The sequence below is a fragment of the Labrus bergylta genome, chromosome 20 (assembly GCF_963930695.1).
Source record: "Labrus bergylta chromosome 20, fLabBer1.1, whole genome shotgun sequence".
Lineage (NCBI taxonomy): Eukaryota > Metazoa > Chordata > Actinopteri > Labriformes > Labridae > Labrus > Labrus bergylta.
Genome location: NC_089214.1, coordinates 8,926,001 through 8,951,008, shown reverse-complemented (window position 1 = coordinate 8,951,008; position 25,008 = coordinate 8,926,001). Strand labels below are relative to the sequence as shown.

General features: G+C 39.6%; 2 protein-coding genes across 16 annotated transcripts in view; both read right to left on the bottom strand.

Moving 5' to 3' along the window:
• Positions 1–1,136: 1,136 nt before the first annotated feature.
• On the bottom strand, positions 1,137–6,696 carry eif5a (eukaryotic translation initiation factor 5A). Its single transcript, XM_020645932.3, has 5 exons — positions 6,575–6,696; positions 4,965–5,152; positions 3,598–3,702; positions 3,100–3,231; positions 1,137–2,820 (listed from the first exon to the last, which is right to left on the bottom strand). Exons 2-5 carry the CDS (start codon positions 5,130–5,132, stop codon positions 2,755–2,757), a joined length of 471 nt encoding a protein of 156 aa, XP_020501588.3. The 5' UTR covers positions 5,133–5,152; positions 6,575–6,696; the 3' UTR covers positions 1,137–2,754.
• Positions 6,697–11,549: 4,853 nt separating this feature from the next.
• tnikb (TRAF2 and NCK interacting kinase b) overlaps positions 11,550–25,008 on the bottom strand; it is a 51,843-nt gene continuing 38,384 nt past the window's right edge. For all 15 annotated transcript variants that reach the window (XM_065948627.1, XM_065948628.1, XM_065948630.1 and 12 more), the window contains 9 exons: positions 23,962–24,070; positions 23,305–23,481; positions 23,076–23,219; positions 22,478–22,612; positions 22,220–22,320; positions 21,710–21,859; positions 20,432–20,591; positions 16,521–16,660; positions 11,550–16,335 (listed from right to left, as the gene is read on the bottom strand). In XM_065948627.1, coding sequence (XP_065804699.1) covers positions 16,252–16,335; positions 16,521–16,660; positions 20,432–20,591; positions 21,710–21,859; positions 22,220–22,320; positions 22,478–22,612; positions 23,076–23,219; positions 23,305–23,481; positions 23,962–24,070 — 1,200 coding nt within the window. In that variant the 3' untranslated portion in view covers positions 11,550–16,251. The remainder of the gene's footprint in view (positions 16,336–16,520; positions 16,661–20,431; positions 20,592–21,709; positions 21,860–22,219; positions 22,321–22,477; positions 22,613–23,075; positions 23,220–23,304; positions 23,482–23,961; positions 24,071–25,008) is intronic.

The window sequence follows — 25,008 nt, the reverse complement described above, 5'->3', positions numbered from 1 at the left end:
TCTAGGCTTTATTAAATGTTTTAGCCTCAATAAAGACTGGATTAGTCTAAAACACGGGTTTAAAGTAGAAGTTTTGCCTGTTGCTTCAGCACCTGCCTGTGATGAATGCCGCAAGTCCAAAGGTCAATTTACACACCCTGATAATAAACCTGCTGAGTCTGGTCAATTATTCTCTCTCTCTCTCTCTCTCTCTCTCACACACACACACACACACACACACACACACACCTTCCTGCTCAGCACTGGGCCTCAGACAGTCACGTTTTATTCAGCTGCATTATGATGAACACAGAGAAAAAAGCTTTTCCCCCTGTGACTCAGAGAAGCCATGGCTGATCACAGGGGCACATAGGAAATAAAGTCATGCCTCCTTCTTTCCATCATGGTTCTGTTTTAGGCTCACACCACTCAAAATTCAGGATGTTCAGACTGTCTGACGTGTCTGTTGCCATGACTTTAAATGCAGAAACAACACAAATATGTGAACACAAAGAAACTGAGGAACACTGCATGTTTTTTTGTGTCTCTCAGTAGTTTTTCACATTTACTAACATACCTAGATTTCGTTTAAACCTTGGTAACTGACTCATTTTGGGTAAAACATTCAATTTGTTTTCTTCTGCAGTTGACGAATAGTTTGAAAACATTACTACACTTACTGACAGGTTTGTGGACCAACATAGATTTTCCTTTATGAAACTGTCAATCTTTTTGTTGTAACACTAAGGATGAATTGCTATGCCTTACAATTAATCTGTACTGGTGTTTGATGGATTTCACATTTGAAGATGCTGTAACACATTTCATGAAAAGGATTTTTTTTTTTTACTTCTCGAGCAACAGTTAGTTCCGACTTTGTTAATTCTGGTTAACACCATGAGAACGATGCAGCACAATCATAAATATTTGTCATGGAGGACCCTTTTCTGACTTTAAGGGCCATAGTCTTCAAATTTCCATGATTGTCAGTTCTTTCAGCACCTTCAAACCATTTTTAAAGAAAGTACATCGTTTCCCTCTGCTAAGCTGCTACTTTAAGTCACAGATGCCTTTCCATAATTCATTACCATCCCAAATGATATAACTTAACCATTGATACCCAAGTACATCACTGGCAGTAAAAAAAACAAGCAGTACACCTTTGCAATAAACATTTAATTGCATTTTTAAGGATTTTCATAGGAAGCATTAGAACCTTCATGAAAGGCAAGGTTTTGATCCAAAGCTTTGTACCTTGAGTAGTTTGGACCATTCTTTGTGTTTTGGGGGAATAAAGTATTTTTCAAAGGGTTTTAGCACTAACAGCTGAGTCAGGAAATCAGCTGCCAGAATAAAGCAAAATGTGGTCTATGGCATGTAGTAAAAAAAAAAAAAAAAAAAGCTAACTCACTTCCTGCCACCATGGCTCTAGTTGGTTTTCATTTTGTAAAAGGCCATTTTTAAGTTATGGACACTCAACGTTTACATTTTTTTATTATTGATTTTCCACATCTAGTACTGCTGGAACTCAGAAGTGGCATATACGTTACTAGTATAAAACTTGATTGATAATTTCAGACCCTGTCCAAGATAATGCTCCTCCGTTATTTTGTCTGACTCCACCTAGATATATATATATATATATTTAAGTTACTCGATACATTAGAGACAGAAAACCAGACATAGTTTGCAGTTTTTGTCCATTTGTTTCATCGTTTTATTTTTGCCATCTCCAGTCAGGTGACAAAGGCCTCGAGTGAACAAAAAGTTTGCAACTCAACCACCCTCCCCCTCCCCGATCGAGTCCCTCAAAAGAAACACGCCTCACTGCAAACCACCTCCCACAATTTGGAGGCCCACAACGCTACACACTCATGCCTCTCTAAACAAAACATAACACTCCTTTGTATTGGGGGATAGTCAGGGCAGTGGGGTGATCTCGACTGCCTCGGTGGACAAGAGGCGAGAGGCGAGAGTGTACAGGACGCTCACGCCCCTCAGACTTCTACACAGACAAGAGACTGGCATCATGAGGGTTAATCACTGAAGTTTGCTTCTGTTCTTTCGTAGGGGGGGGGGGAGAAAAAAATAAACATTTCTATTTTCTTGGTTTTAGAGGTTTTACATGCTGCAGTGGACCTCAAGTGCTCTGAAGTGCTAGCCACCACCAATCTCAGCTACTGAGAGGAAAATAGACCTTGTCGTGACCAATCCACTTGGGAACAAGAGCACGGGCCATGCTGGAAAGCGTTATGGCTGCTAGAGGGAAAACCTAAACCAGAATTTAGTATCTACAGGGGAAACCCTCCCGCCCACTGCTTTAATAACTCAAAAACTGCCCCCTTCCCTCTAAAAGGCTTTAAACCTGCTATATTCAAGAATATAAAAAATAATCATACAAAAGCTGAATCCCGTTGTTATTTAAACATTCAGGAATGTGAGTGGCAAAACCAACACGTTGAAGGCAAAAATAAGCAGGAATGAGCAACTGATCCGTTATTTTTGAAGTTGTTTTATATAAAGTTGATCGTTACCAAACAAAACCTCAGCAATCAGACAGAGGACCATGCAGCGAGCTGCAGCAGAACTCTACCAACAGCGATGGCAAAGAGAAACGATGAGGGGGAGGAGAGAAAAAAAAGATCATTGATGAGAGAAATTACAACAGAATGATTGAGGTTGTCTGTGAAGGCCGACGCTTTGGTGACAGAACCAATGAGAATGCGAGACTGGTTGTGGGTGGTGCTTTTTGCCTGGGCAGCAAAGTCTGTCTCCCTATTTGTTGGCCAGGACCTTGGTAGCGACGGCACATTCCTCCCCCATGGCAGAAATCACGGTGACCTGCGAAGAGACCAAAACATGCCAGAGTCAATCTAAAAGCTTAACAGATGCAGGATGCACATGTTCCAGTGAGACAACTTGACTGACCAAATAGGATAAAAAAATAAACACGGCAGACATTCCTGTTTCACCACAACATAGCATTATGTTCTCACTGATTCCAAACGTAAGAATTTAGCAAGAAAGTCCATTATATTTCACTTTTATAACTCACAGTGAAGAACCAACACTGAACAGGTAGTGTGTGTAGTTTTAACAAAATAATTAAGAAGTCCTTACCATGAACTCATCTCCAGATTCAAACTTTGTCTCAATATCCTTGCCGATATCGCTTTCAGGGACACGCAGGTCCTCTCTGATTTCACCGTTGTCGCTCATCAAGGTCATGTAGCTTTCATTGATGTTAACCAACTGGGAAGGGCAGAAAAATTTAAGCCATTAACCAATATTATACCTATAAAAGATCAAATTCACCTGAGCATTCAATCTCAAAATAGTTCCACCATCTAATCTCAGGTGGTAGAAGCATGAGTAACAGTTCTACATATTTCAAAAGACAAATATCACTGAAAGATAAACAGAGGTAATGCCTACTTAATGCTTTGTTAATTACCAAAAATTACACAAGTTAGTCTGCAACAAACCACTGATCTTAAAGCTGGAGAAGTGCTGACACACAAAACAGCTGCCACATGATCGAGATGATCAACACGCCCTTTAAGTGCTGTCACATCTATGTGATAGAAAGTTCCAGAGATGTTTGGACCACCTGCCTACCTGGTAGTCTATCCTCTTGATGGAGGGGACATCCATGTTGTGGGTGGAGGGGCACATATCCTCATGCTTCTTGTTGGTGAAGATGTCGATACCAACCAGGTTAACCTACAAAACAAAGTTAAGTTTATTTCACATGTTAAAGAGGAATTCTGAACAGGTAAAAAAAATAATTGAAAGGTTAAAATAGCACACAAAAATCTTAATCCCAGCTAGGTGCCAAGCTGTTCACCGCCAAAACAATGTAAGGGAAATAACTTTCTCTCAGGTGCTTTGACATGTTTCCTGCATTGATCAGAGACATACTATTAAGAACACAACAACAGTTAGTTTGCAGCATTATAAAATCATGTAAAAATAACATCTGTAGCCATGAACATGCAAAAATATAGTGGTGCTAAATTGATTCTAATCATAATTTATAGTGTTGTTGGTATTATAACACTTATAATAGTATACTAGTAATCCCAGCATTGCATTTCTAATTGAAAGAGCACAAAATAAATAACAAACTTAACCATTCCAAATAAATGTATTGGAACTTTTTTCTGGCTGCACATTCAAACAGATGACAGCAACAACTGTTTGGTTCAAGTTCAAGTCAATATTGGATCTGATACCGATATTACATCAGATCTTTTGAACCTCTATTTCCATGGGAATTAAAATAAAATTCAGACTAGGTGATTAATATATTTATTGGACTACTAGAATTTTAAACTTAGATATGAATCAAGTAAAAATCTGACCATGTTGATACCCATATACAATACCATGGCAGCAAAACAGAAGTTATAGGCACCCAATATGGGTTAATTTCTTGTTTTTTGGCAACCAAAAACTGCAGGAAACTCATGGACTCAAGCGAAATCGAATAAATACAATTTCGTGCATTCTTGCAATTTAGAGAGTACTCCTTTTACAGCTTTGGTACTTTTTGATGCTATATAGTGAAGATAATGTGAAAAGCCATGGTATCAAAATATTGAAAAGTATGTCAACCTTTTATTGGTCAACTTAATGAACACTAGACATTAACATACATGGCTCTATAGATTCACCATGTTAGAAATCAGTGATAACTGCTTTGGTCATTAACAGACCAGTAATCCTTAAAATGTCTTTAACAAAGTGAAGGAAACTGGAGTACAGGATTTAACAGAAACACTACTGATTCTACAATTTGAAGTGATTATCAAGACAACTTTCTCACAGATTCTGTCTGTGTATTTTAAGAGTCTCAAAGGACAAAGAACAGGTGGCAGCACCCAGGTGTATACATAATAAGTATACATAACGGAATGACTAGGACACCGCTTCAGGATTATTAGACTGGTATAAGTCTAACCATGTTTTGGAGGGGATTTTACCTTAGCGTGCCCGTGCTTGCCAGTCTTGGAGGTGGACATCTCCACAATTTTGCAGGGACGTCCCTTCAGCACCACGTAGCCGTTCTTGCGCAGAGCAGAGCACTGCATGGGGTAGGTGGCCGAGGCGCCAGAATCGGCAGTCGTGAAGTCAAGATCGGGATCTGCCATGGTGCGATGGGTCAGGGGCGCTGAAAGACACGTTAAGAGATTTATTTGATTCATTTTCATTCATTCAGGATCAAATACCAAAATGTAACAATAAACTTCCCACCACCTTGCGTAAAACTGCAAAGCTTATATTTCTACTAAAATTTCATTCCCACATTTTTGTATTCACATATTATAGAAAAAGTCATTATTTATGAGAGTTGAGAGTTGATGACACTAAAAAATAATTGGAGTTTCCTAATGTGCTGTTTCAGGTGTTTATACAGCTGACATCCTCCCTGTAAAACACTGAAATGCAACTGAATTTGTCTGAAAGGTGCTGTATAAATAAAGATTGATTGAACACGAGGCTGCGCTTTTATCATGACCATGAAGTGTGTCATGTTGAGGGCAACTCAAACTTTACTACAGATCTAACCACAAATTGCCCTTTTAAAAAAAAAAACAAAGTTCACAAATACTAATTTGATGAAACAACTTTGGAGGAGATTTGATTGTATAATTGATTAGGATAAAACACACTCAGCTAGTGAGAGCTTTAACAAAGTCTGGAGTTTAAAGTGCTGCCAGATAACTGTACATATAAATCTAACAATACACATTAAAACAACAATTACATTAAATGTGGACTTAAGACAATATTTTGAATTTACTTAACACTATTTAAATAAGCATATGGTGCCTGGAGGTTTATTTACCAGCCAGCATGGGCTTTTGAGTCTGAGGCAGCAAATACCGTTAGTCGGTGTTCTATCGAGAAATGCTACCCCTCGAGGTGTGTTCCCATGCAGCTCTGTGCAGTAAAGGCTTTATTGTTTGATTATACAACACCAAAACGGGCTCACAATACATATGCAATGAGTAGTTAATCAATATTAAAATGTTTTTGTTCTCCCAGCATTAACATCTAGGTACACATGTGCTATCTGCTACCGTTTAGCGCCGTGTTAAGTGTTTTTCGACAAGGCAGCACATCTCGACACAACACCGGCTGGGTCGGCTAACTGGATGCTAAAAGCTGCTAGTCACGCTAGCCATCCATCGCGCTACATCCAAATTAAAAGAATTACGCTCCGTCGACAGCGTCTGTTGCGACGACTGTTGTTTTAATTAAACCAGCGCAATAAATACACCGTTGATAACGAAGGTGTAAACAAACGGGAAAAAAAAAAATGTAAACATTAGTGAAGATAACGAGCAGCGACGTCCAGCGACCGCGCCGTCGAAGGCCGCGTGTCCCTTTGATTCTAGCTGGGAACGTTAGCTGGAACACGGACACCCACACCCCGCCGCCCGAAAATCAACTAACTACTTCAACAGCTTCTCAAAACACCACACGACAACTTTAATACCTCAGAATTTGTTATCAGATCACATAAATAGTCGTTAGGACCACCGTTTATTCCCCCCCAAGGTAGAAACACGCGCCATGCCACACTTACCTTCCAAGAAAAAGAGGACCGAGAGCGCGCATGCGCGGCCAACTCTACTGCAGCATCCGTAGAGGAAGAGGGAGTGGAGGGGGAGGGGGAGGGGGGGGAGGGGGGAGTTTATGTGTTCCGGTCGGGGCCTGGCAGAAAGGGTTGCCAGATCGGAGGATGTCAAACATGGCAACCAGTCGGTTCAGTTCTCGACCACAGAGTTTAAAATGTGTGAGGTCTATTTTAACAAATTATTTTCCCTGCTCGAAACAACATTTTTGACCAAGTCACAGTATCAAAACTGAGAACAAAGCTCTTCAAATATCCAGTTCCATCAAAATAAAACAAATGCAAGTCAAGTTATCATTATTGTCATTTCAACCATATACAAGTACTACACACAGAGAGATGAGATTTTGTTCCTCTATATGCTACATAAGACATTTGAGATTTAAGTAGGCTATTAAGAGGTAGAAGCAAAAGATTAAATGCAATAGGTAGCATAAATAACGACTTGTGTATTGATACAGTGAAAGTGGCTTAAAACAGTTGAACTTGCAACAAACACTTAAATTGACTAAAACGGATAAAGTGACAAAAAAACAAAATAATTAACAATTAAGGTGGCAAAGAAACAGTTTACAGTGACATTTAAGAGGCTGGTGTAGCATGTGGGCTAATTGTGAATTTAAGTCAAATTAAAATTTGGAAGAAATAAGGTAGGTCTCTCGGAGCTCAAAATGTGAATACCAACAAAAATCCAAACACAGGTAAATTTAAATAATTATTATTGTATTCACAAAAAAAAAAAAAAAAAAAAATACTTCCAAGATATCAAAACAATAAGTTCAACAACCAACATAAATATCCTCTTAATCAGGAACCGCGGTTTGGGTCCATCAAAAACCGGGGAAAAAAAATAAGTCAATGTCTTTTTTATCCTTGTTCGAATGTCTTTAGAGATCCTACCAACTTGTAGGCAGGTTAGATCTTACAGGTGTTAACTCGCCATCTCAGCGCTGTAACGCAAATACACAAATGCGCTGTTTAAATCATAAACTCGTCCCGTCTTGTGCAAACCAAACAATTCTGCAGCACGCGATGAGGTGAGGGGAAGTGACCTCGTGAACTGGATATTTATGATGGGTGGGAGGAGTTCTGATAGGTTGAGGATTTTACCGGAGTTCAAATGAGATTATGGAATGTTTTAGAAAAATAAAATAGGGAAATAAATAAAATACAAAATAAAATGAAAACCAATTATTCATAAGTTATGGAGGTTCACGGAGGTCCCTCCCCTCTCAAAAGAAAAAATAGAGGGCTAATATTTAAATAACCTGTTTAATTAACCTGGGTTACACTCTACACTCAAGGGGCAACCTCGAAAAATGAAGCCAATGCGGAAGTACAAAAAACTGCAGTTCCTCGAGGTTCCGCTTGAGGCTGGCTGCAGAAGCGCCGGAAGTGCCATAAGCCCACAGCCAAAAAAGCCCGTTTTTACCACAGGAATCAACATGTTTACAGCCTAGTTCAAAAAACGAGATATATCTGATAAATTGACGGCCCCTTCTCCTCACACTGTGGGGGGATATATGTGGAATATCATTGTGTGAGTGAGAGAGCTGAACTGCATGATTACAATAATGTTTATCTTCTTCACTTTGAATAGATGTTGATTACCTGAATACTGTACCTTTGTTGTCTGGGTAGTACACTGTTGAATTTATAAATGTACTCTTACACACAGATGAATACAGAAAAATAGATGAGAACAAAAAAAATGATTTAATGAATAACTGATATTTTCTCTCTTTCTTTGCCATCCTGAAGACCCCGCACTAAAAGTCCATGTTCTCCCGGATCCATGTCACATGCTCGAGCTTCTTCAGAATGACTTTTCAACAGTTGAAGTTTTGCTGAGAGAAGATGGCCAGCAGATAAGACAGCAGTACATCAACAAGCTCCACAGGCTTCAGGAGGAGGAGGAGGAGGAGGGTTTGCACCTTAGAAGACTGTATTCATGCTGTTCAAATAAAAATAGATCTCCTCCAAACAACCTGCAATCAAACCATTTTCTTCCCATTTTAAAACCCTTTGTCCAGTTTAGCTGGGAGAAGTTGATATTATGTGATATTGATCAGGGAAGACTACATTTCTAAATCATTTTTAACTGTGTTTTTATTCACAAGTTATTGATCTTATTTACTCTCCATGTATCTTGATTTAAGAGTGGGGCTGTGTTTAAGGGCATATTTTTGCAATGACTCTGTTCCATCCCACTTTCAGAAATGAACTGCATTAGTATTTATCAAAAGAATAAGAAGTTGTGTAAAAGTAGACTTCCTTCCCTAAGCTATTGAGTTGAGCATTAATGCACATTTTAGTCTTGTCATTTCAAATCTGAAATGTATAAAGGAGTGCATTTATATAGAAATATTTATTTAATCTGAAAAATAACATTAAAAAAAGTCTGTTTTTACAGCAGAGATGAACATGTTTACAGCTTGGTACAAAACAAACAAATAGGTGTGATTAGCTCATGTCTCGATGGACACACACACTGTACGGGGGGTGAATGTTTTGATGACTCATCAGTTTTGATTTGATGAAGGATAAGAGTTATTCACAATAAGGCGTGTAGCTGACCAGGTTGACAGGCGGGTGCGGTGTAACGGTTTGTCAAGAGGCTTAAAACACACCTCAGCTCTCAGCCTGTTGGTGTCATCACTCAGGCCGTCCGGGGGAGACCTCCCTCACAGCGAGCTGTTGAAGAGAAGCAACCGAAGTCCACCTCAGAAGAACCAACAAATACAGATGTTGTTGAGGCTCAGGTTTCTTCCTCTGTCTCTGCAGCTCTCTGGGCACCTTGACGGACCAGTCACCAATAATCCACACTGTGTCTATAGGAGAAATACAAAGGTGTTCAATTAATGCCTCAGACAACACAAAATGTACAGTTAACTACATGTGACATCTCAGGCTGTTTTTTTTGTTATGAGCCACATCTGCAGGAATAATATTGAACAAGGTAGCTGCAACTCATAATAATGGATGCCAGTCTTAAACACTATTTTTTCTAATACTTAAAGTTTTTGGTGTGAAGCTGACACTGTCCACAGACTCCATGACTTCACAGGGTTCAAGAGAAAACAAATGTCTTATAATAAATACTAAATCATTATTTTTCAATTGTCATGTTCACCTCATCGCTGTTGACATCAGTAAATATAAAACACAGACATTCCTCTTTGTGTCAGAACAGTAACATGAACTGTATGCTTTGTAATATTGATTTCTTCTGGATGTCTCATATTTATTTACAGTTTATGGATAAAACTTTGTTAATGTATTTCTCTGCTAACACTGACAAAGTCTAACTGCTCTAACAAATAACTAATAACCATGATTGTATATTTAAAAAAGTGTAGTTTTAAGACTTTAATTAAATATTTGGGTTGAATATAATTCGTTTTAACTGTGTTGTAGAAAAGTTAAATGTTAACTTCCTCTTTGTAGAGTTTTCTCAGGACGAGCAGGAATAGTTGATGATAGCAGCCTAGCTGTTAGATATGCTGTCAAGTGGACTGCTGACGTCGAGCTGAATGGGCGGAGTTAAGTCCCGCCGGTCCCGCCTTACTGCTGTGGTTAGGTTGATCCGAAGTTAGGTTGAAACCGAAACTGCAAATCCAATATGGATCCGGCCGTCGATTAGACTTATTTTCTGCCTATGTCACAGACGGGTCAGGGTTCGTCCAGTAATATTTACAGTCTATGGTTACACTGAGGTAGTTTAAAGACAGATCAGCAGACTATATGCAGGATACACAGTATACGTTTATTATACATAGTGCAAAAAGTTCAATAAATAGACATTTATACAGAAGAAGTGGAAAGATTGAATATTGTTGTGCAACCATGTGCAAATTTCTTGAGAGTTACAAAGTAATGAATAATTTCTACTCTTCTAATGAATTTTTAAGATTAAGATTTGGGAGCATTTAATGCATTTGTTGCAAAGGAAAAACTGAGACAGAACAGAACATCTTTGTAGTTTAGTTTATTTGCACATAAATGAAAGAAAAGAGACAGAGAAAAAGGTGAATTAAAAATAAATTACATGTTTAGTCAAGGTAGAAACCAATTGTGGGTTAATGTCAAAAGCTCACTAATAAGATAAACAAAAATTAAATAATTACTGACAAATATGATTTACCAAATTATAATTATAATTGTAATTATAATTACAGACAAACATTAAAAAAATAAAATAGATCAAACCAGCACATACTGTCTCTTTTGTTTCATGGTTGAATACCCAGTTGTTCTGGAAACGATTAATGGAATTATCTAGCAAAACCAGTAAGAAAACTGGCAAAGATCATAATAGCAGAATCTCAAAAATATTGATACACAAACGTATCAAATATTATAACCTTTAGACTTTTTTATTGTTTTAAGTTTTATTTTTTGGCTTTTTGTGCCTTTATTTGAGAGATAGGACAGTGGGTAGAGTTGGAAAGCAGGGAGACAGAGTGGGGACTGACTTGCAGTAAAGGAGCCACTGGATGGATTTGAACCTGGGCCGCCTGTTTGGAAGACTATGGCTTCCATACATGGGGTGCGTGAACTAACCACTGCGCCACCAGCGCCCCCAGGTTGATGTTGCTTGATACTGTTGCTTCAATAGTTACAGCTTCATGGTGTTTTTATTTCTTCACTAATTGATGTTGATTAAACATCAGAACGTGTGCAATATTGGCAATGAATTTTTTTTTTGATTGTTGTTGTAATTAGCATATTCTTCCTTGTTTATATATAAATTGTCAGTTAAATAGCAGAGTCCCTACCCCCTGCCCTTGTAAGGTGCATGTGTTTACAACCAGATCAAGAGAATTTCAGGAGCAGTCCTCCTGGAATTCTCTAGAAGTGTATATGTCCCTAATCCTCTTCAGTAGAGAACGGCTTCAAATGCAAAGAACAAAGACACTGAAGCAGGTTCTGTGGCTGTACAAGGAGAGGACATTTATTGTAGATTTTCAAACATCACAGATGTGTGTTACCAGTTTGAGGCCGTCTTTCGACTGATTCCAGTGATTTAGACAAGGTGAAAACATCCACTCACATGCATGTAGCACCCATGTGCACACACCTACCCACACACACACACACACACACACACACACACACACACCCTCACAGGCTGACAGCCATACATACGTTCACAGTCTTGATACGTACAAAAATTGAAATACAAATACAAATAATACCACAATAAAAACGTTGTATTTTTTTTTTTTTTAGAAATTCTTATAGCTATGTTCTCTATTCTGTAGAAAGACAACTAAGCTTTAACAAGTGAACATTATTTTTTTTGTCTTCCTCTAAAATGATCAGTATGATATCATCATAACGGAAATTCTTACAGTATATATATCTTTAATCTATGGTTTCTCAAACAGACCCTGCCTCCTGACCTTTATTCACAGGGTGTTTGTTGCTGCTAACATCCTGCACATTTAAAAGGGTTCAGCTGGCCTTTAAAGTGGCGTCACTTACACCTGTCGCATCCTTAAAGACCAATTTTAAGAAAAAATCAAGTAAAAATGAACACATTTCCCTCTCTCACAGCCTGTTCAAAATTCCACAAACACTAGCATTTAGGGACCATCATCAAAAGGTCAACCGTGCCAAAAATAGAAAATGCTGTTCAAAGTGATGCTGGAGTCCCGTCCTGCTCGGTCTGGGCGTGACCGTCAACAAAAGATGTATTTAATGCTAACTTTTCTGTGTACAAACTTGACCTATCTGACTGTTATTTCGGAGAAAGCCCAAATGCTAAGATAATAATAGCTAACTTTCATTTTACAGTTTATACTTTTTGTTTTAGGGCTCCTGCAGAAAGTTCTTCTCTTGTTGTCCAGCTAGTACAGATAGATCAGTCAGTGTATTGCCTTAAACTTACAATTCATAACAAGTGATGTCAGGTAAAACATGTATGTCACCATGCAAAATGCACAATTAAATAAACAGTGATGGACTACAGAGAAAAACATGTGTTAACCCAAACCAAACTTTTTGTTCAGCTCATTGGTCTAAAAAAAACCCAATCTGAGAGAAACTAACAGACATTTTTCAAAGAGGTGTAACAAACAAAAAAAAAGCCAGACCGTTGCTTATTTTTTTCTTCAGTCTTCACACCTGCTTTTGCAAAGTCTGCCCTTAACATCAAAGTGAGTATTTACACAGGTGCGGTATACACAGAATAGTAGGGACAGAAAAACAAAGGGCAGTTAAGAAACTTCCAGAAGTTGGCAACTACTCTACGCCAAGTTCTTTTTTTTTTTTGTGAGAAATGATGTGTAGTTTTTGTGTTGCTGTTACAGCAATAATACAATATCTACAAGCTTCCCTTCCTTATTAGTAAAATACCAGGACAAAGTAGCCGCAGTAGCTGTGCAGCATCCTCTATGACAGGTGTAGAAGTGTGTCTCATTTCCCCTGTGACTCCAGCTGCTTGTTTGTTGTATTTTTCTCTTCTAATGGGGAACAGACACAGAAGGTTTTTCAGCAAAAGCAGCACTCGAAATGAGTGTTCACACTGTGAGCAACACCGTCATCAAGTCCAAGAGGGTCAATTCACCTCCTACTGACAAAGCAATGATCAAGATGTCTGCAACAGTTTTACACAGTGGACGGATTCTGATGTAGCCCTCTATTTTTTTTTTTTACATGAGGAAAAATGTCTGACAGCGCAAGAAGACATCTGTTAGTTTTTGCTACAAGATATTAGCCTAAGAACATCTATTCATCACTATCAGAAGGGGTTTGGGTGATAAGAATAAAAAGGAGTCTCATAATTGTGAATAGAATCCAATAATATGACATGACACACATAGCCGGTTAATTAAGAGATGTTTGAAAATGCCATATGCCCAAAATAAGTTGTTTTTTGTAAAGGTCTCTGTTCAAACTTAAAAGGGATTCCTCACATTTGCTGCACGTCATCCTCCATTCCCAATTTTCTGCAAACTTCATACAGATAAAGGCAAAAACAAGCCCAAAAATATCTTTAAAACACATTTTGGAGCTGTCAAAGTGGCTGTCAGGACTGCATTATATTAATGTGGGCGCATGCATGAGGAGACTGTGAAGATCACAATAGAAGACAAGAAAAAGCCCATTTTGCAAGTTGAATTTGACTTGCTTGAGCTGTAGCATTTCATTAGCTTGCTCCTTTGATTCTTTATGCCGTGTTTCAACTCGATGCTTTGACGATATGAGTCACAGACTTCATTTAGACTCCACAGTGTAACACTGAGAGTTTAAATTAGTCTGTATTGATGACCACAGATTAAAATATTTTTCTCTCATGATTGTCTTGTATTGTTTATTGTTTTACTGGACGTGCCAACCAATATAGATAGATAAATAACTAAACTGAACAGCTAACATCTTTTCAACAGTTGCTGAATAGGGACCTGTTGTGTTTTTTTTCCCTCTTTCTATCAAGAAAATTAAATATTCTAATTTCCTATGTTTTTATTGAACTTACCTTCAAGTTTAGAATAAAGGGGTAAACATCCAAGTGGCTTTTAATGCCTAAAGTGATTTGTTGTTGCAATATCACAATTGGCCATCAAGAAATAAACTGCATACTACGTACTCCAGCAGTATATACTGCATACTACTACATTTAGTCTGAAAACAATATACAATTGTTCAGTATTTATACACCTTGTAATCATTTTAATGTTTTATATTTGACAACATATAAAACATATTACAGTTTGGTTACTTTTATTTGTACGTCGCTTTTTGGCTGGCTGGCCATTGGATAGTCTGCGGCCCCTTTCACAGTTCAGTGGACTCAGGGGTGAAGTTGCAACACCGTTGGATTTATCATTTGTTTGCTTACACACTGCACATTGTCAAGCACATAAAAGCTAGTCAAATGTTTTGTACTGGAGCCATCTGCCACTTGTTTGGGCTGTAGCTCAGGGCAGTGCGGATACTGTCATCTGGCCTAATGCTGCACTATGACCAAGAAGTAAACAGCAGGACAGTGGAAGAACGGCATCTGGTAGCACAGCGCAGTTTGGCAGTAATTTGATCTACAAAATGGAGATACAGTTATATGTCCGCTTTGTCAGGTTAAACCATAGACTGTAAATAATAATGGTTATATACAGTCTAACATTTGCGAACCTATTTAACCTTCGCTGTTTATTTTGAAATATCTGGCAAAATTCCACCCACAATGCACTGCTTTTTGGTTAATGTCCCTTGTTTGGTTCGGATCGCATTCTCACCTAAGGCGAATCGAACACCAATGCACTTGGAAGCGAACCGAGACCCCTGTTTTCTTCCAGACCAGAACTCGGTTCTTTGGTCCACACAAGAGTTCGTTTGAGCATTCATACCACCCCAAGCCAAACAAACTATCCGACTAAGCGTGCCAGAGTTTGTTTCAAACAGACCAAACCGCTCAGGTGTGAATGCACCCTGAGAGTCACAATGCATTCTGGGGTGCTTTAGTATGACCAGTGTGCTCCTGTGTCACACTTGTAAAAAATCAGCCAGTCTAGTATATAACCGGGTATTTCTCGCATACATAAAATTGCATGCTGGGATTTTGGAATGTACAATGTGACGTTCTTGTTATTAATAGTATGAAAGTGTGCAGTTTCAGACACAGCCCAAATCTGTGAAACCACCCCAGAAAAATCTAAACCCTTGGCATGATTCCGGACTGCTGGCCAAAAAGAAAGAAGTGAGCTATCATAGAGGGGGCCTTTAAGAGACAGGAGCTAAAGCAGCTTGTTTTGGACAGAAGTTGAACTGCAGAAACAGTCAGTATGAGGATTTCAAAAAAGTTGACTTGCCTGCCCACAGTATAACATTTGGTCTGAGTTTTAGGATTCATCACCTTCTTTTGGGTAAAAAGAAAACATCAGCTCAGGGTGGACATGAGGCCAAAATAAAATAGAAACTAGCTTAGAGTATATGTTCTGATTGCCTGTAAGGGATTTGGGTTTGCACATCTTAAAAACTGTTGCATCTAGTTTTTGGGTTAATGACCATCTGAATTTTCTTTCTGCTATTGATGCTACCTTAACAGCCAAAAGTGTCCACCCATTACTTACTTAAATAAGTCAGAGATGCTGCAATAAATGCAGTCATAACGCCGACATTACCACCAGCAAGCAAAGAAGACGGACATATTGTACTCGCAGTGTGAACACCCTGTAAGGAATCAATAATGTGCTACACAGAGAATGTCTCTACAGCTTCCCATTCGACCAAATGGGGAAGTCAAAGGCTACTCGGCATGATGTCAGTGTCCGCTAAAGTTTGGATCCAAACACTTCAGAACAACCATCAAAAAATCCACATGGTGAAGGAATCGCCCACTGTTGATTACGGTGTCCTCCTTGTTCAGTAGGCAGTGTAACCATCAGTGAGGCCTGCAGCGCCCCCCGTAGTTGGAGGGTTTCTGTGGATGGGACACACTCCTGTGGTCTAACTCTTCCTCTAGTTACTCAAATGTTTTTGTTCAGGAGCTTGTGGTTTTCTTCCAGGAACACACACACACACATCATAAACACACACAAAAAAGCTGTCCCTTCGCCGTCCCTCCCTTCTTATGTCGGCCGATGCTCAGAGTGAAGAAGAAGACGGTTGTGGGTCGAGGTGAAGGGTTACCAGTTCATCATGGAGCTTCTGTTTAGGGTCATGAAGAAGACTTGACTGCTGCCTCCAGAACGCACAGAGGCGAAGAAGACCTGCAGACGAGAGGAGACACCAGTGAGCTCAAACACCCGCCTGTGGTGTGTTAGAGGTTTATGTATCCATTTGTGATGTCGTTTATTCAACCAGTTGTGATTTAAACAATATCTAAACAAAAAAAAAAAAAAGGGTATATCCTTGCGTGAAAGTTTCACAAATGTCCAGGTGTCGCCAGACTCACCTTGTCGTTCCTCTCCGACAGGAACTTCAGTCGCTGAGCTCGCTTGTGCATGAAAACTCCGTCGAGGTGTCCCGTCTCCACGGAGCGGATCTCAATGGCCTTCTCTCCCCAGCCCATGATCTGGTTGGAGTGGATGTAGGCTGCAGGGACAGGACAGGGTATACACACACACACACACAAGAACATACAGACACACGCAAGCATCACACACATAAAAACACACACACACACACACACACACACACACACACACAGGGATTGGGACAGGAGAAAACTCAGCACCAGTCTCACACCCAAGCCAGTCACACACCTACGGGAGGAGATTATTGCAGCAGTTTCTGACAGATTCCAACGATCACGACCTCTGAGCTGTATACCTGAGAAGGAGCTTGGTGTTGGGGAAGCGATTGAAATCACAGGATTACTGGGTAATCCATTGATTTTGATCGGTTTGATGTTAGTATTTGATTTAAATGATGCTTGTGGTCAGAGTTTTGCGTGAGCTCCAAAGAATACGATTGGACAGCATCAGTGTCAATAAGGCTGAGTTTCTTTTTCACAATTAAATCCCCCCCAATGGTTCTTTAGGGGAACATTTTAATCTGAAGAAATGTGTAGCTAGAATTGGTAGCTTCTTTGCACAATAAGGCCACCTTTGAAAGCATGTCAAAGATGATTAAATGGAAAAAGCGAGGCTGCTGTCTGTTCAAAGTAAGACGTATACGTCCCAAACCGGGATCAGAACGGGCGTTTCGGGCTGATTTATACCCGATCTCTGCCTTTTGACCATCTGAAGAGGACTCTGGTTTAGGCTCTTGGTCAGTACACATTTTCTGCCAAGGGTTTCTGTTGAAATCCTATAGAACCCAATCTTAAATCTCCAAAATGGCTCACAGACTCATCAGAATATGATTGTGGAGAAGCCGTCAACACAGGTAGCCTATTCATCCATGTGTGTCAGATTAGGTGATCACAGAACCATAAATTTGTGCTGTGACTCGACCGAAAGACAAGACAGACTACACAGCGGTACCCGACCAATCATCACCACAGATGGATGACGTTGGAAGGAAAAGGGGCTAGAATGTTTACTGTTGCTTGGCAACACCCTCGACCGCTCAATCTCCGTCTGATCTTCTCTCAATCATTGGCTGTGTGGATTCAAAAGCAGCCTAGTTTGAAAAACATTTTTAATTAAAGATGGAGTTTACACACTACTTACGTTTAAGTTGTTGGACCACCTGCGATAGTTCCAACACCGGCAAAAATGACAACTTAAATCTTAACCCTAGTTCCTAGTAGTTGTTCATTCCTCTGTTAAATATGGTTGTCATGGTGATAGTTTTAAAGATGGAGGACGAGGATAATGTCGGCAACATGTTCTCTGTGATAGAAATGTGTGATGACCAATGCTCAAAATGTAATGATGTCATTTTCCAGCTAACCTGGGCCAAACATCGGTACAGACAATGGTTCAAAACTCCTTGAATTGTAGGGAGAGGCCAATGGGTCATAAATTGGCTGTAACTTCTGTATTTCAACTTCTTTTAGGATTGTCGTCAAAGCAAAAATGTTGGGACAAATACTAGAGCATATGAAAAATGCTCAATAATCCTGCTTTGAATGGAGATTCTTAGTCTGTGGGAAATAGTGCAGAAATATAGCTGTGTGCGTTTTTTTTGCAGAGAAAGGGTATAAACCAGCGTGTTCAGTGTGCGGATAAAACGTACGACGATGCAGGTTTTTCTTTGGTTTTCCATTTGATCTGAGGGGCTGAGGCCAGGCTTGGCTGTGAGAAACTCTGGTCTGACAGTAAAATACACACAAACATGTCAACAAGAGATGATGTCCACACAAAGAACACACACAGTACACCAGCAGCGCTTCATGACACAGACACAGTCAGTCAAACATTAATGTTTAATCAACCCACGTATCGTACACTGACATCTGAGAATCAGAGAGTGAGGGCCGAATGGAAAAACAGACGACTTGGATCATAAGATCCCAGATCCATCCTTGATGTGCTCGAGTTTCCTCTTCGTGTGGTTTGACTGAGTGTGCTGGTAAATAATAGATCAGTTTAGATGCACTGCGCTATGCTATCATCTCAGGCTAAACATTGGTCTCACTTTTAGCCTGCTGTATCTCACAAATATCTCATTATTTCTCCTGCAATCAAGGATGAAAGTCAGAACAGATGAGAAGTCTGTGTTTGAAACAGTTTGAAGTAAACAACTGAACAGAACGAGAGGACAAAACTCAACAGAGCAGACTAACAACACACAAGCATTTCCCCCAATGCATAGATAAAGATATATATTGTATATTTAAAATAAGTGTGAAAGGAAGAGAAGTTCAGTGTGTGTGTGTGTGTGTGCGTCTGTATTAGGATTTTGGTGGGGTGGAGGATAGAGGTAATGCTCTGTGAGATGTGTTGTTGTCAACTCATGCAGAAGATGGATGTTCAACACTTGACATTAAAGAAATACACTTTTCAGTTTTTGGGTTAAAATTCTTTAAATGAATACACTGCAAAAAACTCAAATCTGAGCAAGTGATACGTCTAACTTCTAGTCAAAATGGTCTCATTACACTTAATGTAAGACACACCTAACAAGTCCGGATACATTTTTGATTTCTAATAAAGATATTAAAAGCAAAAAATAAGGTATTGTAATGAATTGCTTATAATGAGCAAAACTTACTGGTTTCTTCAAATATGCCAAAATATCTAATTTCAAGAAACTTAAACAAACATTATATCATATTGAACACATAGTGCTGTTATGCCTGACTGACTGACAAGTTTTAGTAATATTACCAGATTTTGCTCTAATATGTCTCTGTTAGCATCTACAGCCCGTTGTAAAGTCAACCTTTGGTGTAAGATGGATTTATTTGCTTATTTGTCCGCAACCCTGAGACAAAACTTGGGTCAGATTACTTTGGGTTACGTTGCAATCTGTTATGAATAAAATCTGCAGGGATGTACACTCTGCATCTTGCTCTGTAACCAAGCTCAGCCGTCATTACATCTTTGTAAATTCATAGTGATTCCGTGACGAAGTAATATTGGACTTGTCAGATAAATATGACTTAGAGTAAGCGTATAGAGATATTTTTTACTAGAAATTAGACAAATAAACTTGCTCAGATTTTAGTTTTGCATATAGACCATCAATTTAATAGGAACATATTTACTAGGGTTAAAAATCAAGTGGCATTTAAGCATCTACTTCTATTCAAGTTCAGTCACCCCCTGCTGGCCATCAGAAAGAATGCAAGTTTAACCCCCTGATTGTAATTCTTAAAAATATAAATAAGTAAGCCTAAGCAAAAATGTAAATTATACCAATAAGCAATATTGGTAATATGATTAATATAATGTTAGTTGTCTATTTTTTCATACATGCATATACTGAAATGTGGAATGCCGTATAAAGCCAGGATTGGACTTTGATTTATAACTTGCCACAGCTAATGGTAATACTTAATAAGTCTGATATAGTTTGTAAGAAGAACTGCTCATTCAGAAATATGAAAGCTACAGGCAGGTTCATATCGCCATTCAACACAGTTAAAGTGAAAGTATTGGCATGAATGAATATCAGTCATTTTCATTTGGATGACTTCAGTCTCTACTCTATGTTTTCATCACTTTGCCAAATAAAGCTGAACAGTCTGATCTACCTCCCAAAACCCTCGTTGTATTTCTTTAAGCAGCTGATGAGACAGGTGAGACTAAAATCTGAGCTTCTTGTCTACAGGTGTGACTGAAAGCAAAAGGCAGGAGGAGAGAGGAGGAGAGTTGCTTTGAACGGAGGAGGTGTGAGGGTGAAAGATGATCTGCTTTAACCGTTTATAGAGGTCAGGGGGTCAGGGAGAAGCGAGCTGATTGGTTGACGTACCGACGGAGGTGGGCATCTCGCCCCACTGCAGCACCACGTCTTTGGTGATGCGTCCGTAGGTGTTGACGTAGACGCCTTCGTCCTCGTAGCACAGCAGCATCTCCATGCCGTCCGTCTTGGGCAGAACCACGATGGCGTGCGGGGTCACCTGACCCTGAATCTGCCGGGGCAACACACGGGAGGGGGATTGGAGGGAGGTGGGGCAGGGGATTAGGAGCTGACGTAAGTCTACATGGGGGTCTGGACCGCCCCTAAACCCCCGACCTTCCCCACCCTGAGAGAGGAGAAACTGCTGCAACAATAGTGTCTCCCACTCCTTAGCCACGCAATTGCCATGGAAACAGACATGAGCACAGCGTGATTCATGACTGCCAAGAGCATTGTGAGGCGGTTGCTATAGTTACCGTCTCCCTCCAGAGTCCTTCTCTTACAGTAAGTAGACCAGGGTTAGAGCAGGACACCAATCCACCCACTCCACCACTCAGTCATTCATTCACTCAATTACTCTCATCCATTCATAGACTCACATATCCACTCACTCACTCACTCACTCACTCACTCACTCACTCACTAACTGATTCACTCACTCACTCACTCACTCACTCACTCACTCACTTGGTCATCCACTCCTCACTTTCCTTTTTTGTCTTTTCACTCAGTCATCTCTTCATGCAGTTGCTCGATATCAGTGGCCGACCTACAATATGTTTTCATTACGTTTCATACATTCAGTCCCTGGTTGACTCACATCATTACATCTTTCATTTATTCATATTCTGGCTGATTTAGTAAACTTTCCAGGGAGGAAGTTACTCATTTATGCACACAATCAGTACCCTGACTGTTTACTTACTTATTATTCACTTACTGGCATGCTTCTCTACACCATCAAAAAATTGTGCCGCAAACGGTCTAGCGTGTAGCCATCCTTAGAAACTAAAGTTTCCACATCCCAAGTGTAATTAACTCTTTTGCTCATTTCTAAATGAGTAAAATTGATTTAACTGTAAATAGGAATTGATACACTTTCTCTTGAACTTTCTGTTTTCTATGTCTCAAATCACTTAAGGTTTTCAATCACCCACTACCTCTATCACTCTTAAAGAGTCTCCCACTCTATTACTCCTCCATTCATTAAAAAAAACAAAAAAAACATGATTTTCTGAAAATCATTCACTAGCCATCATGTACATGCAAGCAAATGCATTCAATGTTGAAAAAGTGATTTGTTAGATCATTTAGACACACACACGCATGAACACACACACTCAGACTAACATGTGAGGGGATGTAGATGTCGTAAGGGTTGCCCGAGTCGACATCGATGACATGGAAGCCGACACTGGAGCCGTAAATGACTTTCAACCTCTGTCCCTCCTCCACGGTCAGGTCCACTAGCTGGGGGCGATGCTGCAGGTCAGTGAACGACTGAAAGACGGAAAGATACACAGATTGGATAAACACCTGAAGGACAATAATGAGAGAAAAAAAAACGCTTAAACTGTGCAGGTTCCCCCCATTTCCACAGCTAAAAAGTTTAATGCGATAATTGTTTACATTTTAAAATAAAGCAGGATGACTTTTGTTGTTAAAACACAACATACACAAATACAGAACAAACTCAGTCAAGAGATAAAAGGTTCCATTATGACCAAAAGTTCCTGACAGGAGCCAGAGCAGATGATGTTGTGGTCTGTATCTCAATGAGCCCGTGTCATCTACATTTAAAAGTATTTCATTAGTTTTTATTCGACTCTGACAGTTCGATCGCATCATGACTCCTCTTACCTTGAAGGCCATAAACTTGTGGTAAGGTTTCGGCGCCCAAGCGTAGATCTCCACTGAGTTCTTCAGAGCAATCACCAAAAATTTAATCCTCTCGTACTTCACTGCAGGAGGAGAGCAGAGCAGTCTAAAAAAACTCAAGAATTGATTAAAGATTTAAGATTTAAAACAGAATTGCTAACTTTTAAATGGACCAGCTTTTGGGCCCTAATTGGGATGCGAGTCCTCATAACGTTAACCACAAAAAAATGTTTTTCTTACCGACTTTATAATGCACACAGCCCTCCAGCTCCCCGACAGTGATCCAGCCCTGTTTCTTTTCCACCTCAGGGTCGTTGTGTAATATCCTGTTCCTCAGCCAGGACAGGTAGTAAACACGCAGCTTGTTCTTCTTCCCTGGTTAGGACAAAATCAGAGACATACATATCTGTTTTAATCTACAGGTTTGACTATTAAGGCATAGGTGGGGTAGAGGCGATAGTCTTATTGATACTGGGATAACAATTTCATTCAACTCAATAAACTTTAATTATCCATGAGGAAGTTCATTTGTGTTCGAGCGTCAGTGCTGACACAACACATACTGAAGCAGGCGGAGACGAAACACAAAAAAGGAAAACGTAAAAACATCACCAATTAGATAAACTTAGAATTTAAAATGTCCATGAATAAACACATCAATAATTGCTTGTGAGTAAAGCCTCCCTGAAAGTGAACTTCAAATACATTTATTTTTGTAAAAAAAAAAGAGAACATCAGACTTCAGATGCTGATACTTCAATTATGACAGTTAGACATTTTTGATGAAGCAGTCCCTTCGTCTCTCTCCCTGCGTCCGTCTTTTTGTCAGCATACCAACCTGAGATGGTGACCAAGACGTTGAGTCCCTCCAAGACGTCCATCTGCTGGAAGCGCCGTCGATTAATCAAGTTGTAAACTTTGCCCTGACCGCTTCGATCCAACAACATCAGGCCGTTCTCCGTCCCCACCAGGAGATTCACTCCTGTAAAAACGTACATTTTATTTTGTTCACAGCCTGTCTTGTAATTGAGATTATCATTGTGACGGTGTGCTGGTGACTGTCTCACCCCACAGAGCTGCACAGAGGATCTCGGAGTTGAAACGTTTCTTGTATTTGCGGATCTCGGGTGTGTCGCTGTGCGGTCTGATGTTGGTCGGGTTCACGTTGACCACAGAGATCTTCTTGGCCTCGTTGAGTCTCGCCTGTTCCTGCTCGTGCTTCAAAAGCTCATCAGCAAACAGCGCTGCAGCAAAATAACACAATACACATATTAAGCAAGTTTTCCAGTTCACTGTGACAGTTGTAAAAAATACTCAAACAATTGATACCAATTGCTACAATTTTAACAACTATTACATGCCAACAGGTTAGCCACACACTGAGAATTATCATTGGTGTGACTCTACATGGCGCCATTATTTACAAAATGAACATAACCCTGCTCTGAAGAAGACTCAAAACTAGAGATTTAGACCATAAAATCAATAAGAAAATGCTTTATGAGAGGGTAAGAGGTAGGGTGCTTTTTTTCATTTTCACTCCGTTACTTCTTTGTTGTTGTCATATTTTGAGAAATCTTACCTTTTAAAGAGTGAAGTATAAGTAATAAGTAGTTCAACCAAAGAGTTATAACCTCCTTCAGACTGTTTTAAGTAATCATTCCGAATAAAGTTGTCTCCATATTTGAGCTGTTTTCTTCCTATCATCCAGAGAGTTAGAGTACCTGAGGCAGAGATGTTATCATCGTCGTCAGTCGGGGACGTCCCGTACACCCTCGGATCAACGAACGGTGTGAAGGACGACTTGGAGCCCCCGCTGCCTCCCATTCCGTACTGCAGATCACAGAAACACAGGAAACAGTCAGCCATTTGTTTGTCAGATCGTTTGTTAGCTCTTTGGGATAACAGGTAGCTGTCAAAATAAAGGAGACTCAGCGTGGTTGTTGAAGCCTTTTTGGTCTGTGACACGAGTTTGTTCCTTGATTCTTTCTTTATGGAAACAGGTTTTCAGAAACCATGAAAACTAAAAGACAAGTGTCCACCAAACGGTGAAAAAAATATTGTAAATGTAAAACGTTCAACTGTTTAAATATGCAAAAATAAGGTTAAAAAATCTTGTGAATGATAAAACACTTCATGGGCATGATTTTGTGTAGACATGCAACTAATAAACAAAAGTGCATCGTTTTCCCTGAAAAAAGTTCACTTTTGATTTTTCAGCAGACGTTTCGTATCTGCACCTTTTTGAGAGCAGCTGTGATCAGATTGAAACTTTTAACTATCCGCGTTTCCTTTACTTTGTCAGCCACTTGTAATATCTGCTCAAGGTGGACTTTGCGGATATAAAGGCTGGAAAACTAAGAAAGAGAGAGGGAGAAAGGGGATCAAACGGGAAGAAGAGGAAGAAGGGGAGGAATAAATCCACGAGGAATAAATTCCATCCATCTGAAGGAAAAACACAGGAGCCAAAAAGTACAGCAGGGCAGGAAATTAAAGGGGCCACATGTTGTAATGCTTTGAACTTCATTTTTATAAATCAAATATTTTTGATTAAAGTTTCTGAAAATTTATGACAAAAGTTTATACTAAAAGACACCCAAAGGAGACCGCTATTCTGCTTTTGGCATTTACATTTTGCTACTTGCTTAAATCAGCATCCCAATCAAATCAGTTACTGTGGATCACAGGTGAACTTTTAGATCTTTTGATAACTAACATCTTGTTCCTCTAAAGATCCACCCTACAATCCAAATATGTGTTGCTCTTTAAGG